The 13,768-nt window shown below is 41.0% G+C and overlaps 1 protein-coding gene across 1 annotated transcript in view; it reads right to left on the reverse strand.

Annotated features, from left to right (window-relative positions):
* RYR3 (ryanodine receptor 3) overlaps positions 1-13,768 on the reverse strand; it is a 511,070-nt gene that overhangs the window by 311,948 nt on the left and 185,354 nt on the right. The window contains exon 3 of the mRNA XM_032343182.1: positions 11,053-11,160. Coding sequence (XP_032199073.1) covers positions 11,053-11,160 — 108 coding nt within the window. The remainder of the gene's footprint in view (positions 1-11,052; positions 11,161-13,768) is intronic.

Below are 13,768 nucleotides of genomic sequence, written 5' to 3' on the forward strand. Positions count from 1 at the left end.
GCTGGATATACCTACGCTTTGTGCCAGGATTTGAAGACAAATGGAAGTAGCTCTTATGGGATGAGACATAAATAAATGTCAAATATGGAAATGTCTTGATTATTTTGACACACTTCTCAAAATACAACAATTGTGACATCACCGTTCAGAAGAACTTGGAGCTTCTTAACACAGTTTAATACAAGAAATTACAATAAACTGTTTTGCTTCTGTTGGAATATTTTAGTAGTAGACCACTACAGAGGAAAATAAAGGACAGATAGATTCCTCTTTTGCAGGGGATACATTTGGAAAGACAAGTGCAAGTGTGGGGAAATGTGGAGTGATGTCTGCTCTCCACAAGAAAGAAAAACACTAAGGTCCATTAACAAAATTAAAATGAAGTTAATATACATTTTGAAAAGTGCACAAGTCCGTGAGTGTTTAGGGATGTAGAAGGGAAAGAGGCCGGCGGATCCGAGGAGGATTTTCTAATTCCTGTGAGCATAAAACACTAGGTGAGAGGAAGGCAGGCAGAACTGGACCCGTCAGGACCAGAATTCAGCAGAGTGAACTTGCCGCTCCTGGTTGCCATGGGAACAGCTCAAGCTAACAAAATCGAATAAAAAGTTGCAAACGACGTAAATAATGTTAGAGGTGAAGCAACCACAGCCTAGGGAACTCCACCTGGGGAGAGAGACGGCAAGGAGTTGCTGAGGGATGTGTGCTGTAGGTAAGAAGACCAGGAAGCGGAGCTCCATATCAACAGGCCAGCTGGAGACCACATTCTCCAGAGGCCGCGGGAGTATGGCCATCCTCGTGCCTCCCTCACTTACTTTGAGAGAAATCAGTGCAGCTCATAAACCAGGGATCTGTCTATCCCTGTTGCTTCACCCTTCACACATCCCAGTGGCTGCCAACAAGGAACACGGAACAGGGAAACCACTGCTGCTCATCCTCCAAGTGACCCAGTTCCACTGCCTGAGATCAGAGGATTGTATTCCCGACATTTAGATTTGCCCCCCAGGGCCCTCTGCACCCCCCTGGGGCCTGGGGTGCTGGAGGGAGATAGTGGGAGGGCCTGCCGGGGTGGGGGTGGGGCGGGTGTGGGAGGCGAAAAGGCAATCCATCCCGCCACAAAATGCACAACTCTGAGCAGAGCAAGAGATCCTAAAATGCATCTTGTTAAATATTTGCCCTCCCTTTCTCCTATTGTTGGAAATCTCCAGAAACGAGCTATTGGATCCATTCAAGGCTGAGAGACGGAATAGGAGTTGGAGATATTTCACCGTGTCAGGTCATTATTTCCAAAATTCATATGAATCCTAATGGTAAGACCTTAGGACAATATCCCAATATCCCTTTCCCAAGCTGGCACGTGAAAACCTGGGGGCAGGACATAAAGTTGGCAGGGTCCTATCATAGGGAGACAGTTCTGTAGACTACTGGGGCAACATGCCATCTTCTTTGGCACCTGTAACTGGGCCCGAACGCAAACACGAAGTGCTGCCTTCAGTTTCAGAGTCAGTATCACAACTCTCCACTGGACTGACTCAAGGCGCCTCAGCAATCCCAATCCAGTTACCCTCACCCACTGAAAAGACAGAACCTGAAGCCTTGAGTACCCCAGCAATAATTCTGGAAATCCCTAAGACCAAGTCCTGTAAATTTAATGTGTATATACCTAAATAGTTATTTGTTTTCTAATTGTTGTTTTTTTAAAGTACTGCATTCAACTTACCTTTCTAATATCTCACCCAAGACAGGAGAAGAGGTCTTTCAGGAACAGTCTTTGCCATGAGTTTCCATCACTGGTCCCACCTGGCCCAGTTGGCAGGACTCAGGGGAAGAGGAAACACCTTCTCAAGTCAATTCCCAAAGGCTGTTCTTCAGCTAAAACTCATGCGGTGCTGGCCCCACGGACATGGGATCAGCCCTTCGTGCATTCTTTTATTTTTTAATTTTTAATTTTTTTATTAACACATAATGTATTATCTGTTTCAGGGGTACAGGTCTGTGATTCATCAGTCTTACACAGATCACAGCGCTCACCATAGCACATGCCCTCCCTGATGTCCATCACCCTGACACCCCATCCCTCTCACCCCCTTCCCCTCCAGGGACCCTCAGTTTGTTTCCCGAGATTAAGAGTCTCTCTCTCTCTCTTTTTTAAAAAATTTTACTTATTTGATGGAGATCACAAGTAGGCAGAGAGAGAGAGGAGGAAACAGGCTCCCTGCTGAGCAGAGAGCCTGATGTGGGACTCGATCCCAGGATCCTGAGATCATGACCTGAGCCGAAGGCAGAGGCTTTAACCCACTGAGCCACCCAGGCACCCCCAGGGTCTTCCATTCTTAAAACAGATAGTAGTAATCTTGGGGCGCTAGCCACAGGCTTTTTACTCCACTGAGGATTGAAACGTCAGTTGAGACCAGGATTTCTTTGACACCGAGTTAATTTTTGTTCACCAGAATATCCACATAGGTGCTTTCATTAAATTTTCATGAAATGGAGATAAGTTGAAGTTTTTTTCTAGTTCATTCAATTCTCCCTACAAATACATAATTTAAACGCAAGTAGCTGTTAAAAAGTAAATTACACGATCAAAGGAAAAGTCTAATAAACTGAAAGGTTTCTATTCTCCCAGGATTTCTTGAATTCCAAATGTACTCCATTTTTAAAAGGTAAGCAAGGGTTTTAACACAAAAGATTTCACCTAAATTCAAATAGCTTATAATTTAGAATTAAAACACATTCCTAAAAATGCTGCTGCTGGAATCCAGTTTTATAACCCATCTCTGCCCCTGTGCCCCCCAACTAAACAGTTAATTTTTTTAAATTCAGAAAGATCTCTCATCAATATGCCCCCCACCCCCGATAAAGCTTAGAGGCCCCAATCCCTCCTCACTCCTCTAAGAAACCTTAATAAAAATATTTACATTTTTTGCAATTAAAATGTCAAAACCAAAACAGCACAAGGAACTGCCTTTAGTCCAGCCACAGGAAAGAAGCTCAGGCTTTCTAGGATGCTGAGGTTGTCAGGGCAAGACTAGACTAACAGAGCACTGAAGGTCAACAGCAAGAAAGGAAAGAACTCCAGGGTTTGTGTAACATTAGCAGGCTAAATGTTACCACATTTGCAAAACACCACCAGAATCACAAAGCCATATCGGTTTTAAATAAGAGGCACCCGACTCAGAATGAAAACATTTCCCCAAAGAAAAGGCAATTTCACTAATGCTGGAACACTATCTTCAGGGAGGAGGGGAGCGGACTGGTTCATCAGGAGCTTTAAAAATTCACTCTATGGGTTCTTTCACTTGAAAATGTTTCTACTTGGGATATGAAGAAATGTAAAAAGCTAGTTAACCTTCATGGTTATTCTTAATGATTGCATGTAACATTTCCTTCTTCTGCTAGTTCATTTTAGGGATGTTGGATGAGAAGGGAAGACTAACTAGCTTTTTCCATTCTGATGATGAATTACAGCCCCACGGAAGAGCAGCGCTGGGATCCCACAATGGCACTAGGAGAGGGTGGGAGCACTGAGAAGCTGGGGCGAAGGCGAGGCTGCACACTTCTGTCATTTTCCCAAGGTCATCTCTAGGGCCACCAGCCATCCAGACCACATGCAGAATTTAAAAAGAGACATTGAATTTAATGAAAATTCAATGTCTTCACGGGGGGAAAAAAAGGACTCCCCAGGCAGGCCATTCTTCTAATTGCAGAGCAGTGGTTTTAACAAGCTGCCTGGCAACCAATTTTGAAGTGTGCAGCCCCGTCTAATTCCATGAGGTTGAAGTGTGGTGCAGGGCTGTTTGTTTGTTTGTTTGTTTTCATTGCAGAGGCACGAAGAATGGAAATTTGCCCTGGACACTCACACATGAGAAGCCCGGCTCATTACATGTAAGCTGAAGTCAGTTGTCCATGCAAAGTACATGTATATTAAAGGAGTGAATAACATACCCATTCCGATAGGTCACTGAGCTAGCAAAATCAAAAACAAGACAGTAAATGGATATTTATTGGATGCAGGTCTTGCTGAAAGCTTTCAAGTAATTTGAATTATCTACTGATGCTTACTGTAGGGGGGGAAATCCCAATGAGAATGAAGAGGGTAGATTTCCCACCTGGTGAGCATGCGGTTGTTCTAGTGAGAGGTGAGCAGTGGCATTAGATGTAAAAGTTTGTTTCTACTTTCTCCCCCCAGTACAGCGCTGATGTAATCAAGAAACAAGAAAGCCGCACGCTACCGCCTAAATTTGTGTGCACTTTTCATAATTACCTTTATATAAGAAAATCCACCCAAAGAAAATGGTCCATAACTACATCAGGCAAACTTGGAATTTTTTTTTCTTAGAAATACTGCAAACAATCATTTCGATTTTTTTTTTTAAACTGAAGAGCTACCTTTTTACCATGAACTAAGGTCTTCCAGATGGCATATTTTAATTGGATATGTTATCAAAAGGCCAGCTCAAAAATGAATTATGAGTTACCTGCATGCATTTTCATAAATGTCAGCTTATCAGAAACACTAAAATCCATTATTATCAGCATAAATGCCTAAAATCATAGCATAACATGCGAGAGAACTATAAGAAGGGGGAAAGAAAGGAGCACAAAAGGGGATAGATGTTGAATGAGAATTTGGTCTGTGAAAAAAGACTAAAAACCTTAATGTGGAGGCCCCTCATGATTAGTTAATTTCTGAAAATGATATCTGGCTCCTTGAAGAAAGTTCTGTCAAAGCTACAGAACATATCCAATACATCCCATATTCTCCCACAAAAAACTTTATAGAGGATTCAGGTCTCAAAAAAAATTTTAAATTATATAGTCATCACTCCATCTTAGACTGAATTTGGGGAATTCTTTGTCCACAACAAGGTAGTAAGAGAATAAACACACTGATTCAACTGTACCTAAAATTATGGGAGCCAGGATCTCGAGACCAGTGGCTAACACAAACAGGCTACCATTTCCACACCTAATCAGTGACGGGCTACACACAAGAACAATAGAGTAGTGACGTTTTTCCTTTTTTAACTGGGTGCATGAGAACCCTCACACACAGGAGAAAGTTCTTTTCCATCTACGTGGTGTCTGTATTTAGAGATCGTGAAACAAAATCCCAGAGGAGTAGGCGATTTGGCACAATCAGACCCCCAGTGGGCAGCGTCAGGACTAACCCTAACCTCTGGCCTCCCAGGTTCATCCCTCAAACAGGCTGCCTCCCATGAGCCAACCTGAGTGAACTCTAACACAGCAAAGAGTGTAAAAAGTGGCTTTTGACACATACTTTTATGTGTAAGAACTATTTCACCAATAGGTTTAATTATTTTTAAATACAACAATACTATTTTCTTAGCAGGTATGGATAACCAGCTGTAAGGTAAAACAGAAAGGGCAGCGTCCAAAATCGGAATATTATTTTTCTCCACTTCAAAAGAAAAAGCAGGGCCAAGTCAAGTCAAGGATGCTGTGGCATCCTGCTCTAATTAGGCGTGAGACAGGGGTACTATCCTCAGGTAGAACCACCAGACAGGCACCTGGACCATGTTGGGGGAGAGGGGCTCCTCATTGTGGGCACTGAGGAGGTACTTGGAGAGCCTGAGGTAGTGGCTTTTACCAACAAGGGCAAGGAAAGTTTGAGCTTGAACCCCTATGGGGCTATTTTGGTGTGTCCTGGCTACCCTGGCTTTAGGGCATATGTGGGCAGGTCCTAGGACTTATAGCATAATTCATGCAGAAGTGGCTTTGTAGTTTTTCTCCAAAGGAAATCTTATGTACTATTCTAAAGGTGTAGTTAATGCCTACTGTTAGATTTGATTCATTAAATGATTTCTCTTTTAAAAAAATGTAGTCTTAAAAAAATGTCAATGGGGATGCGGTTTATTTAGAACTGGGTACATAGTTCCTCCATCAGTCATGTTCCCTTTCCATACACATACCAAAATCAATTCTCACTCTGGCTCTTTGCTGACAGCTGAGAAAGGAAGATAAAAAAAAAAAAAACTCAGACTGAGAGGCTAACTCTGGATGAGGGGGTATCCCATCTCTTCTACAATATAGAAATGGGAACTCGGGGATAAGGAGTAAAGAGGTAAGGATCCGATCAGCCTTCTTTGTTCTGGATGAGTTCATACAAGATCTCTACATCTGGGTACAGCTTGAGTTCAAACTTTAGCTAAGCGGCTTCTAACCCTCCTCCTCATCACCTGTTTTGATTTCTTTATTACCTATCAAGCTCAAGGTAGATGTATCTTCTGAGCATTCTTTTTAAATGTTGTTGCCACCTTTCTGTGGCTTTATAAAATGGATGAATGTCCTGACCTTGACTACAAGGTAAGTATCTCGTGACATGTACTTTAACGACCTTTACACAAATACAGCATAATGTGAGATTAAGTCTCACTGCCAGTTCGAAGGCCACATAGTGCCAGGGAACAATCCCTAGATTCTCAGGGGGCACAGCTCTTCCTCCTCAGGCAACTGTGTTGTAGACCACACAGGTGCATTTCTCCTGCAGCTTTATTGCATATCATACTCCCCCTCTAAAGATAGGGGAAAATGAAAGGCGTCTGATGCTCCTTTGTGGGTTAGTAGGACGATCGCAAAAGTAACAGGGTAAATTAAAGAACTACCTCTCCGTGAGGTTAGCCATGAGAAGAGCTCTTGCAGATGTAATAGCTTTCCAGGTCACATCTCCCAACTAAGGTTAAAAGGCTGATTGTGTATTAGCATTCTGGACATTCTAGCAACAAAAGTGACGCAGATCTTAGGTGCTCATGATGCTATCTGTTCTTTTGTCTTATATAAAGTATAACATTAACAAGGCAATCATAACATGAATGCATTTTATATGTGTAGCTTTTTTTTTTTTTAAGTGGTAGAAGTCTAACCATGATTAAGTCAAGTTTTAGAGAAAACTGGAGCCCTTATCAGAAGAAGTGCAGCTGGTAATTGTGTTAATCAAGGCCTTTCAGTTTTAGAAGCATTATGCCCATTCACATCAAAACCCACTTGGAGTTCTGTGCACCTGGTCATACAGCGTGGACTTCTCCTTCCCGTGAGGCATTTGAATATGAAAGGAGGGAGTGGAGAGGAGATGAAGAGGAACCAATATATCTTTTCAGGACTGGTAGAGATTTCTATCATTTAATTTCTTCTACCCAACGCCATGAGGTAGGTTGTATTTTGAAGATTTGGAAAGTAAGGTACAGAAAGGAAAAATAAGCCCCAGAGGTCACCTGATGCATATAGCCTGGACTGAAAACACATCTGCCCAGCTCTAAAGACAGAGCTTTTCTCACGCCAGATGCTGCCTGCTCTCTCTTCAAAGTCATTTCTAGGGGATGGTGGGATGGAGGGCTCGGAGGGACAGGCCAACATCTCTTTTCACAGCACGTCCTGCTGAAAGCATCTGAGTATTTCACATATGGTAGGTCCAATCAATCAAAAATGTGAAAATATTTTAATGTCTGTATGCAGGGGTTTTACTTCAAACTTCAGTCTAACTGGCTACGGTGCCAAACATCTATCTCTTGGTAATTTTCTCCAGAATAAAATCAGATAGGATTTAATCAGAGTCAAATTGACCCTAAGATGAACTCAGCTAGGGCAGACTCTGGGGAGCACCCCACGTTCTTGGCCTCATTTTTCTCTCCTTTTCAACACAAAGCTGGGTCCCACAAGCTATTTGCAATAGCTAAGGACAGTTCAAGAACAAACTCTGTTGTTAAACAAAGCTGGACACCTTTGTTTTCCGTTAGCAAGGGGAATTGCTGCAGAACTGTAAATCCTTGCAAAGAGACTTCTGTACCCTGATCACGTGAATAAATAAACCACCAAAGTCATTTTTTAAACATGTTCAGTTGCAGCACAGCAGTGAACAGACACACTACATGAGGACCAATTGATGGCTAGAAGGAAAAATTACACTCTTCAAAGCATCCCATTTGGTGGCAGTCATGATCATTAGTGAAAGTAATATCTATTTAAAAGCAGTAAATGCCTATTTCCAAACAGAATAGACTGGCATACAAAGGAAGCGTCATCCCACTCAAACATCCCCAGGCTTCCCAGGGAATCATTATGGTCTGTCATGTTAACTCACTTCCTCCCCCTCCCCTTTTCCTTCCCTGCTGAATATTATCGTCTAAAATCAAATTAAATACTAATGGTAAATGTGCACAGGAATCACTTCAGGAAAGCAAAACAGTCAGACTCAAGAGGTTATATAAAAATATTATTTCTCACAGTAAAGATCGGGAACCCAGATGGAATTGTGAGAGCATTGCAAGAGGGTTACAGTAGCTGAAGCTCTTAGCCAGGTGTCTAGTTAATAGAACCACCAAAAAGGAACATCTTAATAATTTCAGAAGATTCCAGCTCTCCTTCCTAGTCCCTTCCTCTTAGTTCTAAGATCACTCATCAATGATAATGATGATGATGATGATATGCATCAAGATGAGAACTCTTATCTTTGGTAAAATAGCACAAAAAGGCAACATGATACATGGGGAATTCCAGAGTCTGACCCATGTAATGATTACTGTTATCTAATAAATACTTAATAAACATGTCACAGGTCATTTATTTTGGACTCAATTTTCAAAGAGAATGAATTGCCTAATAAGATTTAATGTACTGATTTTTAAATATGGCAAATTTAAGATGGCCCCTGAAATATATAATTATATTGAGTAACCTTCTCCTCCAACACGGCTGATATTTAAGGTAGGTCTTATTTGTATGTTCCAAACTAAGTACTCACTCTTACAAGCTGGTCTTCACATTCTCTTTGGAAAATGACTTGCTATTTATTATTCTTTTTTGATTCTTGTGCTTTTTTAAATGTTCAATTAGCCAACATATAGCACATCATTAGTTTTTGACATAGTGTTCAATGATTCATTAGCTGTGTATAACACCGAGTGCTCAACTGGGGTAACAGGGTGATGGCTATTTATTCTTAAGACAAACCAAGTTAAGACTATTATTTAAGTGCATGGCAATTAAGAAGAGCAAGGATTATAACCAGAACTTCTGCATCTACTTTGTCGTGTACAGAACTTTCTGAACCACTCAAGCTAAATGAAAATGAAGTCATTTCAAATATACTTTTTGAGCAAAACAGGGTAAGAGAATGCCCAAGAGATAGTTCTCCAGTTAACATAGCTTCTATCTTCCCAATTTCTATCCTTGGGCCATAAGTAGGCAGAATCTAGCTGGTTGAAACTGAAAGTGCTAATATTCCAAATCAACCAGTTCCCCCTCACCAAAGAGGTCTATCAATGATGAGTTGTTGGTTTTGGAAAAAGAATAAAGAGTTAAAAATAGACTTGTTCCACAGAGCTGATGGGTAGATGTCTATGGAGGAAAGCCCTGGTACTGAGGTTAAGGCAAGGGGGAAGCAGACACAGACTGCAATGAACATCCAAAGGAAAAAAACTCACCTGTGTGCTAATGCTGTGCAGTACAAAAAAAAAAAGCTATTCTCAGGTGGCTGAAAAAGCATATTATTTTAAACCAGAAGAGCGAAGAATCACAAACACTGGTGTTAAAGACCCTAGAAAACTAATTAAACATTCTAATTTTATAGGTGAGAACACCCCAAGAGATAATAAGCCTCATGTAAGATCACACTACGAGCTGGAAGATGACCTACATGTAAATACTGGTTCTCCTGAGTCCATGGTCATCAGCTCTTCTACCACAAATGAGACATTTCTTTCTTCTGTAGGAGTTCATTTGAGTCAAGTGAGAATAAATTGTGCTAGGTCCTACAAATTGTTCTTACCCTTATGAGATTTACTCCCCTGTATAGGATGCAGAAAATTAGACTTGCAATTCTAGTACAGAATGAGGAAAACTATTTACTGACTGTTGCTCAAGCAAGGACACCTACCCCAAACCTGTGGGGTCAACAAAGTCTTCTCAGTAGATCTGATATTTAAACTGGTTCCTTGAGGGAGAAGTAGAAATTACACAGGGGATGATAGAGAGGAGGAGGAAGCTGTTCTAAATGGAGGGAATAGCTGACACACATGGTCACAAGCAAAAGAGCACTGTCATGTTTGAGGAAGTTGAAAGGAATTCAATATGGCTGAACACTGAGTGCCTGGGGTGATGTGGTGAGAGATAGGACAGGAAAGCTAAGCAGGACTCACAAAACCTGAAGGGCTTTATGTCTAGTTAAGAATCTGGAACTTTTCTCAAGGTAGTGGGAAGACAAAGGGTTTTTAAAACAGGGAAGTATAAAGATTAGATCTGCATTTTGGAAAGAACATTATAATAGCTGAAAGAAAAAAAATGGCGGCAGAGGTGGGTAAGTATAGAAGGAATCAAAGCAGTTAGTAAGCTGTTGCTGTAACCCAGAACAGGATAATTGTCTAGTATGGTATGTAAGGGGGATAGGGAGAGATGCTTGGATTTGAGATATTCAGGCCATAGAGTCAAAATGCCTGATGATAAATGGATATAAATAGATGTATGTCATTTGGGAAAGAAAGTCAAAATTATTCTAAAAGTCTCTGGTTAAAGACTTGGGAGCTAGGAGCGTAAGTCCTCAGTTTAATACTTAGGACCATTCTAGTAACAATAGAAACTCAAGACTGCTCTACATTTTCTCATCATGAGTGAAATTGTGGAGTTCTGGGAGTCAAAGACTGAACTCTACTGGAAATCCTCACGAAAATGCTATAACCTAGTTGTATTTCATTGGGACAGTCATAAATTTTTGATGAGAATTTTCCATCTCAATGTCCTCCTCACATTCTGGTGGATTATGGGTTAGGGAAGGGGATTAGATTCAATGACCTATATTCTGCTCATGCAGCATCAATTGTGATCTCTTCCATTTTATGATGGAAGTTGATCAATCCAAAGGAAGCAGGATTAAGGTTGCTCAGTTATAAGAATTAAACACAGAAAGTTTTAGTATCTCTATATGGATCAGTCAAGGATCTTAAGGTTTCATGGTTTGAAACTGGAGGAATGAAATGAAGTATGTACTTCTGGGCTATGGTGTGTCCCAATCCCCACCTACAACATAAATCAGGTACTCACCCCTTCACCGCCATTTTCACCTGTGTTGGCAAGCATTTCCTGCAGGGCTCTCACAGAGAGGGACTGTTCCAGCACAAAATTGCAGACGCAGAGATCTGGAGGAACATACTGTGGAAATAAAACAAGAATGAGGATACCTTCTTATATCAGTTGGGGATAGATCACACAATAACAATCTCAAGGGCAAAGAGCTTATCAACCAGTGAAAGGTGGATGGATGGATGACTAGGAACATAAAAGGTAGATTTCTCTTATTCATATTAAGGTGGGTTTCAGGAAGGATTCTAAAGGATGAGAAGAAGAAAATCCCTAAGTCTCAAGGAAACAGTGACCAAGCTCTTAGGACCAACTTGAGTGCAGTTGGTGGTACATACAGGAGAGGACACACACACAGCATTGCTGAAGAAGGGAAAGGAAATATACATTGATCAACACTGATGCCTGGGTAGGACCAAAGGAACAAAGCCACTGAGACCTCATCCATGATAATCTGTAAAAGGGCAATGGACAGACCACAGTGTGGCTCTGGGCAATAGTGACCATGATGGGGAATCTATTTACTTATTAAGAAAACTTGGAGGCAATAGAGGGAATTAAGAGCTGTACAAATATAGTTCTGAACAAAGAAGTGTCCAGAATTATAAGAACTGAAGTCTCCTACAATAATCACTCTAATTTATTATGTGCTCAGGTAACATAATAATTATCATGCTTGTTCTAGAATATTTGTCAATAACAGTTAAAGACAGCCTTTAGTGCACACTGACTAGTAATAGCTAATGCTCACTGAGTACTTTCTCTGTGCCAAGCACTGTTCTAAGTGCTTTGAATATATTAACTCCCTTAATCCTCATAACCACCCTGTAAGACAGGAATTATTAACATTCCAGTTTATAGCCAAGGAAACAGGCATAGAGAAGACAGAGAGAAGGTAGGTCTGCTGCCTGAGGTCATGGCTTCTATTTGGCTGAGTCAGATTCAAAGCCAAAGTCTATCTACTTAATTCTATCTACACTGTTCCAACCACTGATGGAAATATTAAAGCTATTCTTCACAGCTAGAATATTTTCAGTCAGCAAATATTTAAATATTACATTTATAGAAAACACAGTGCTTGGTCGTGAGAAGCACACATCACTGTTTCATAGGAGCTTAGACTCTAGTTTCATGATTTGCCAATTTCCTTGGGAATATAGCTTATAACCAACCACATATCAAGCCTTTGTTTCCTATGGGGCACTGGAGAACATGGTCACTAGGAGAAAACAAGATTGAGGAATGAGGGCCAGAAGTCACCAATAGCTATATCTAATACTCTGAGACAGGTAAAGTGGTTTCCATGGATCTCCAATTTAAAAGCCAAAGCAAGCCCACTGCTCAGGCACAGATAACCTCTGATGTCAACATTTTCATTTGTAAAATAATGAAATGGGTAATCTCTAAGTTTCCTTTAATTTTGAAGTGTTTCATACATTATTTATCCCCCTGCAAACCTCAACACCACCAAATAAGATGTTTTACTTGCTGGACCTACTATTTCCCTTTATTAAAGTGTTTAGACTGCCAAGTCAAGGATGGGTAATCCTATCCCAGGGGTTAAGGACCTCTGGGCCACTTAAATTTTGAGGACTTTTCTACAAAGCATGTTTCCACTCAGGGTCACCACAGTCCAAAATCCTAAAAACCCAATCTTCCTAGAATTCTGGTATAACATACAATTTCCTGGTTCTTTTTATGAAAAAGACTATAGGAGAAACTATAATCAAGAGACAACAGCTTTTATTTTGTATATTTCTTGCTTTGTCTTCAAAGTCTGCTCTTGCTGTAAGTAATTAACTCATCTGTATGAGACTTGAGCGAGCCAATAGCTGTTAATGCCAGGCTGATCATCACATCCAGGAAATGTTTCTAGAGCATATACAGCATCATTCTAAGTAGCATACACTATGACAGAACACTTCCCTAAAGGTCTTACACCATCTAACTCCATTTCCCCAAACTCAATGCCTTCGCAGAAAATGTCACAGAGATTCCTTTCTACCACTTCTTAGTCTATCTGGATCTCATGTCACCAGAAGAGGAAGCCAAAGAGACAGAGTTTGTGTGTTTCTTCTTCTTCCACTTCAGGAAAGCAGGTGTTTTGGAGATTTTTTTATTCAGGAATGTCTGCAGTGATGGTTGGTACTTTAAAGTTTTTTTGTTTTTGTTTTTTGTTTTGTTCTTTTTTTTTAGATTTATTTATTTGACAGAGATCACAAGTAGACAGAGAGGCAGGCAGAGAGAGAGAAGAAAGGAAGCAGGCTCCCTGCTGAGCAGAGAGCCTGATGCGGGGCTCTATTCCAGGGCCCTGGGATCATGACCTGAGCAGAAGGCAGAGGCTTTAACCTACTGAGCCACCCAGGAGCCCCTAAGGGTACTTTTTGGCTAACCAACTAAATGATTTCAGCCTTCATGCTCACTTTTACAAAAACCCTATGGAGTCCATTCTCCTGTAGACATAAGTCTTCTGTAGACGGGTCCCAGGGCTAGATATCCTGCCGTGGCAGGAGACTGTGTGATTCAAAGCCACTTTTCTCTTTCTTGGTCTGGTTTACTTGGACAGGAGAAAGGAGCATTTTCCCAGCACCGCCATCATCCATCCCGATGGAAGACCACCAGTAATAGAGACACAAGACATGCTCCAATCATATTTGTCTTTTTCCTCCAGATAGGTAAG

This window comes from Mustela erminea, chromosome 5, assembly GCF_009829155.1.
Source record: "Mustela erminea isolate mMusErm1 chromosome 5, mMusErm1.Pri, whole genome shotgun sequence".
NCBI classification, from domain to species: domain Eukaryota; kingdom Metazoa; phylum Chordata; class Mammalia; order Carnivora; family Mustelidae; genus Mustela; species Mustela erminea.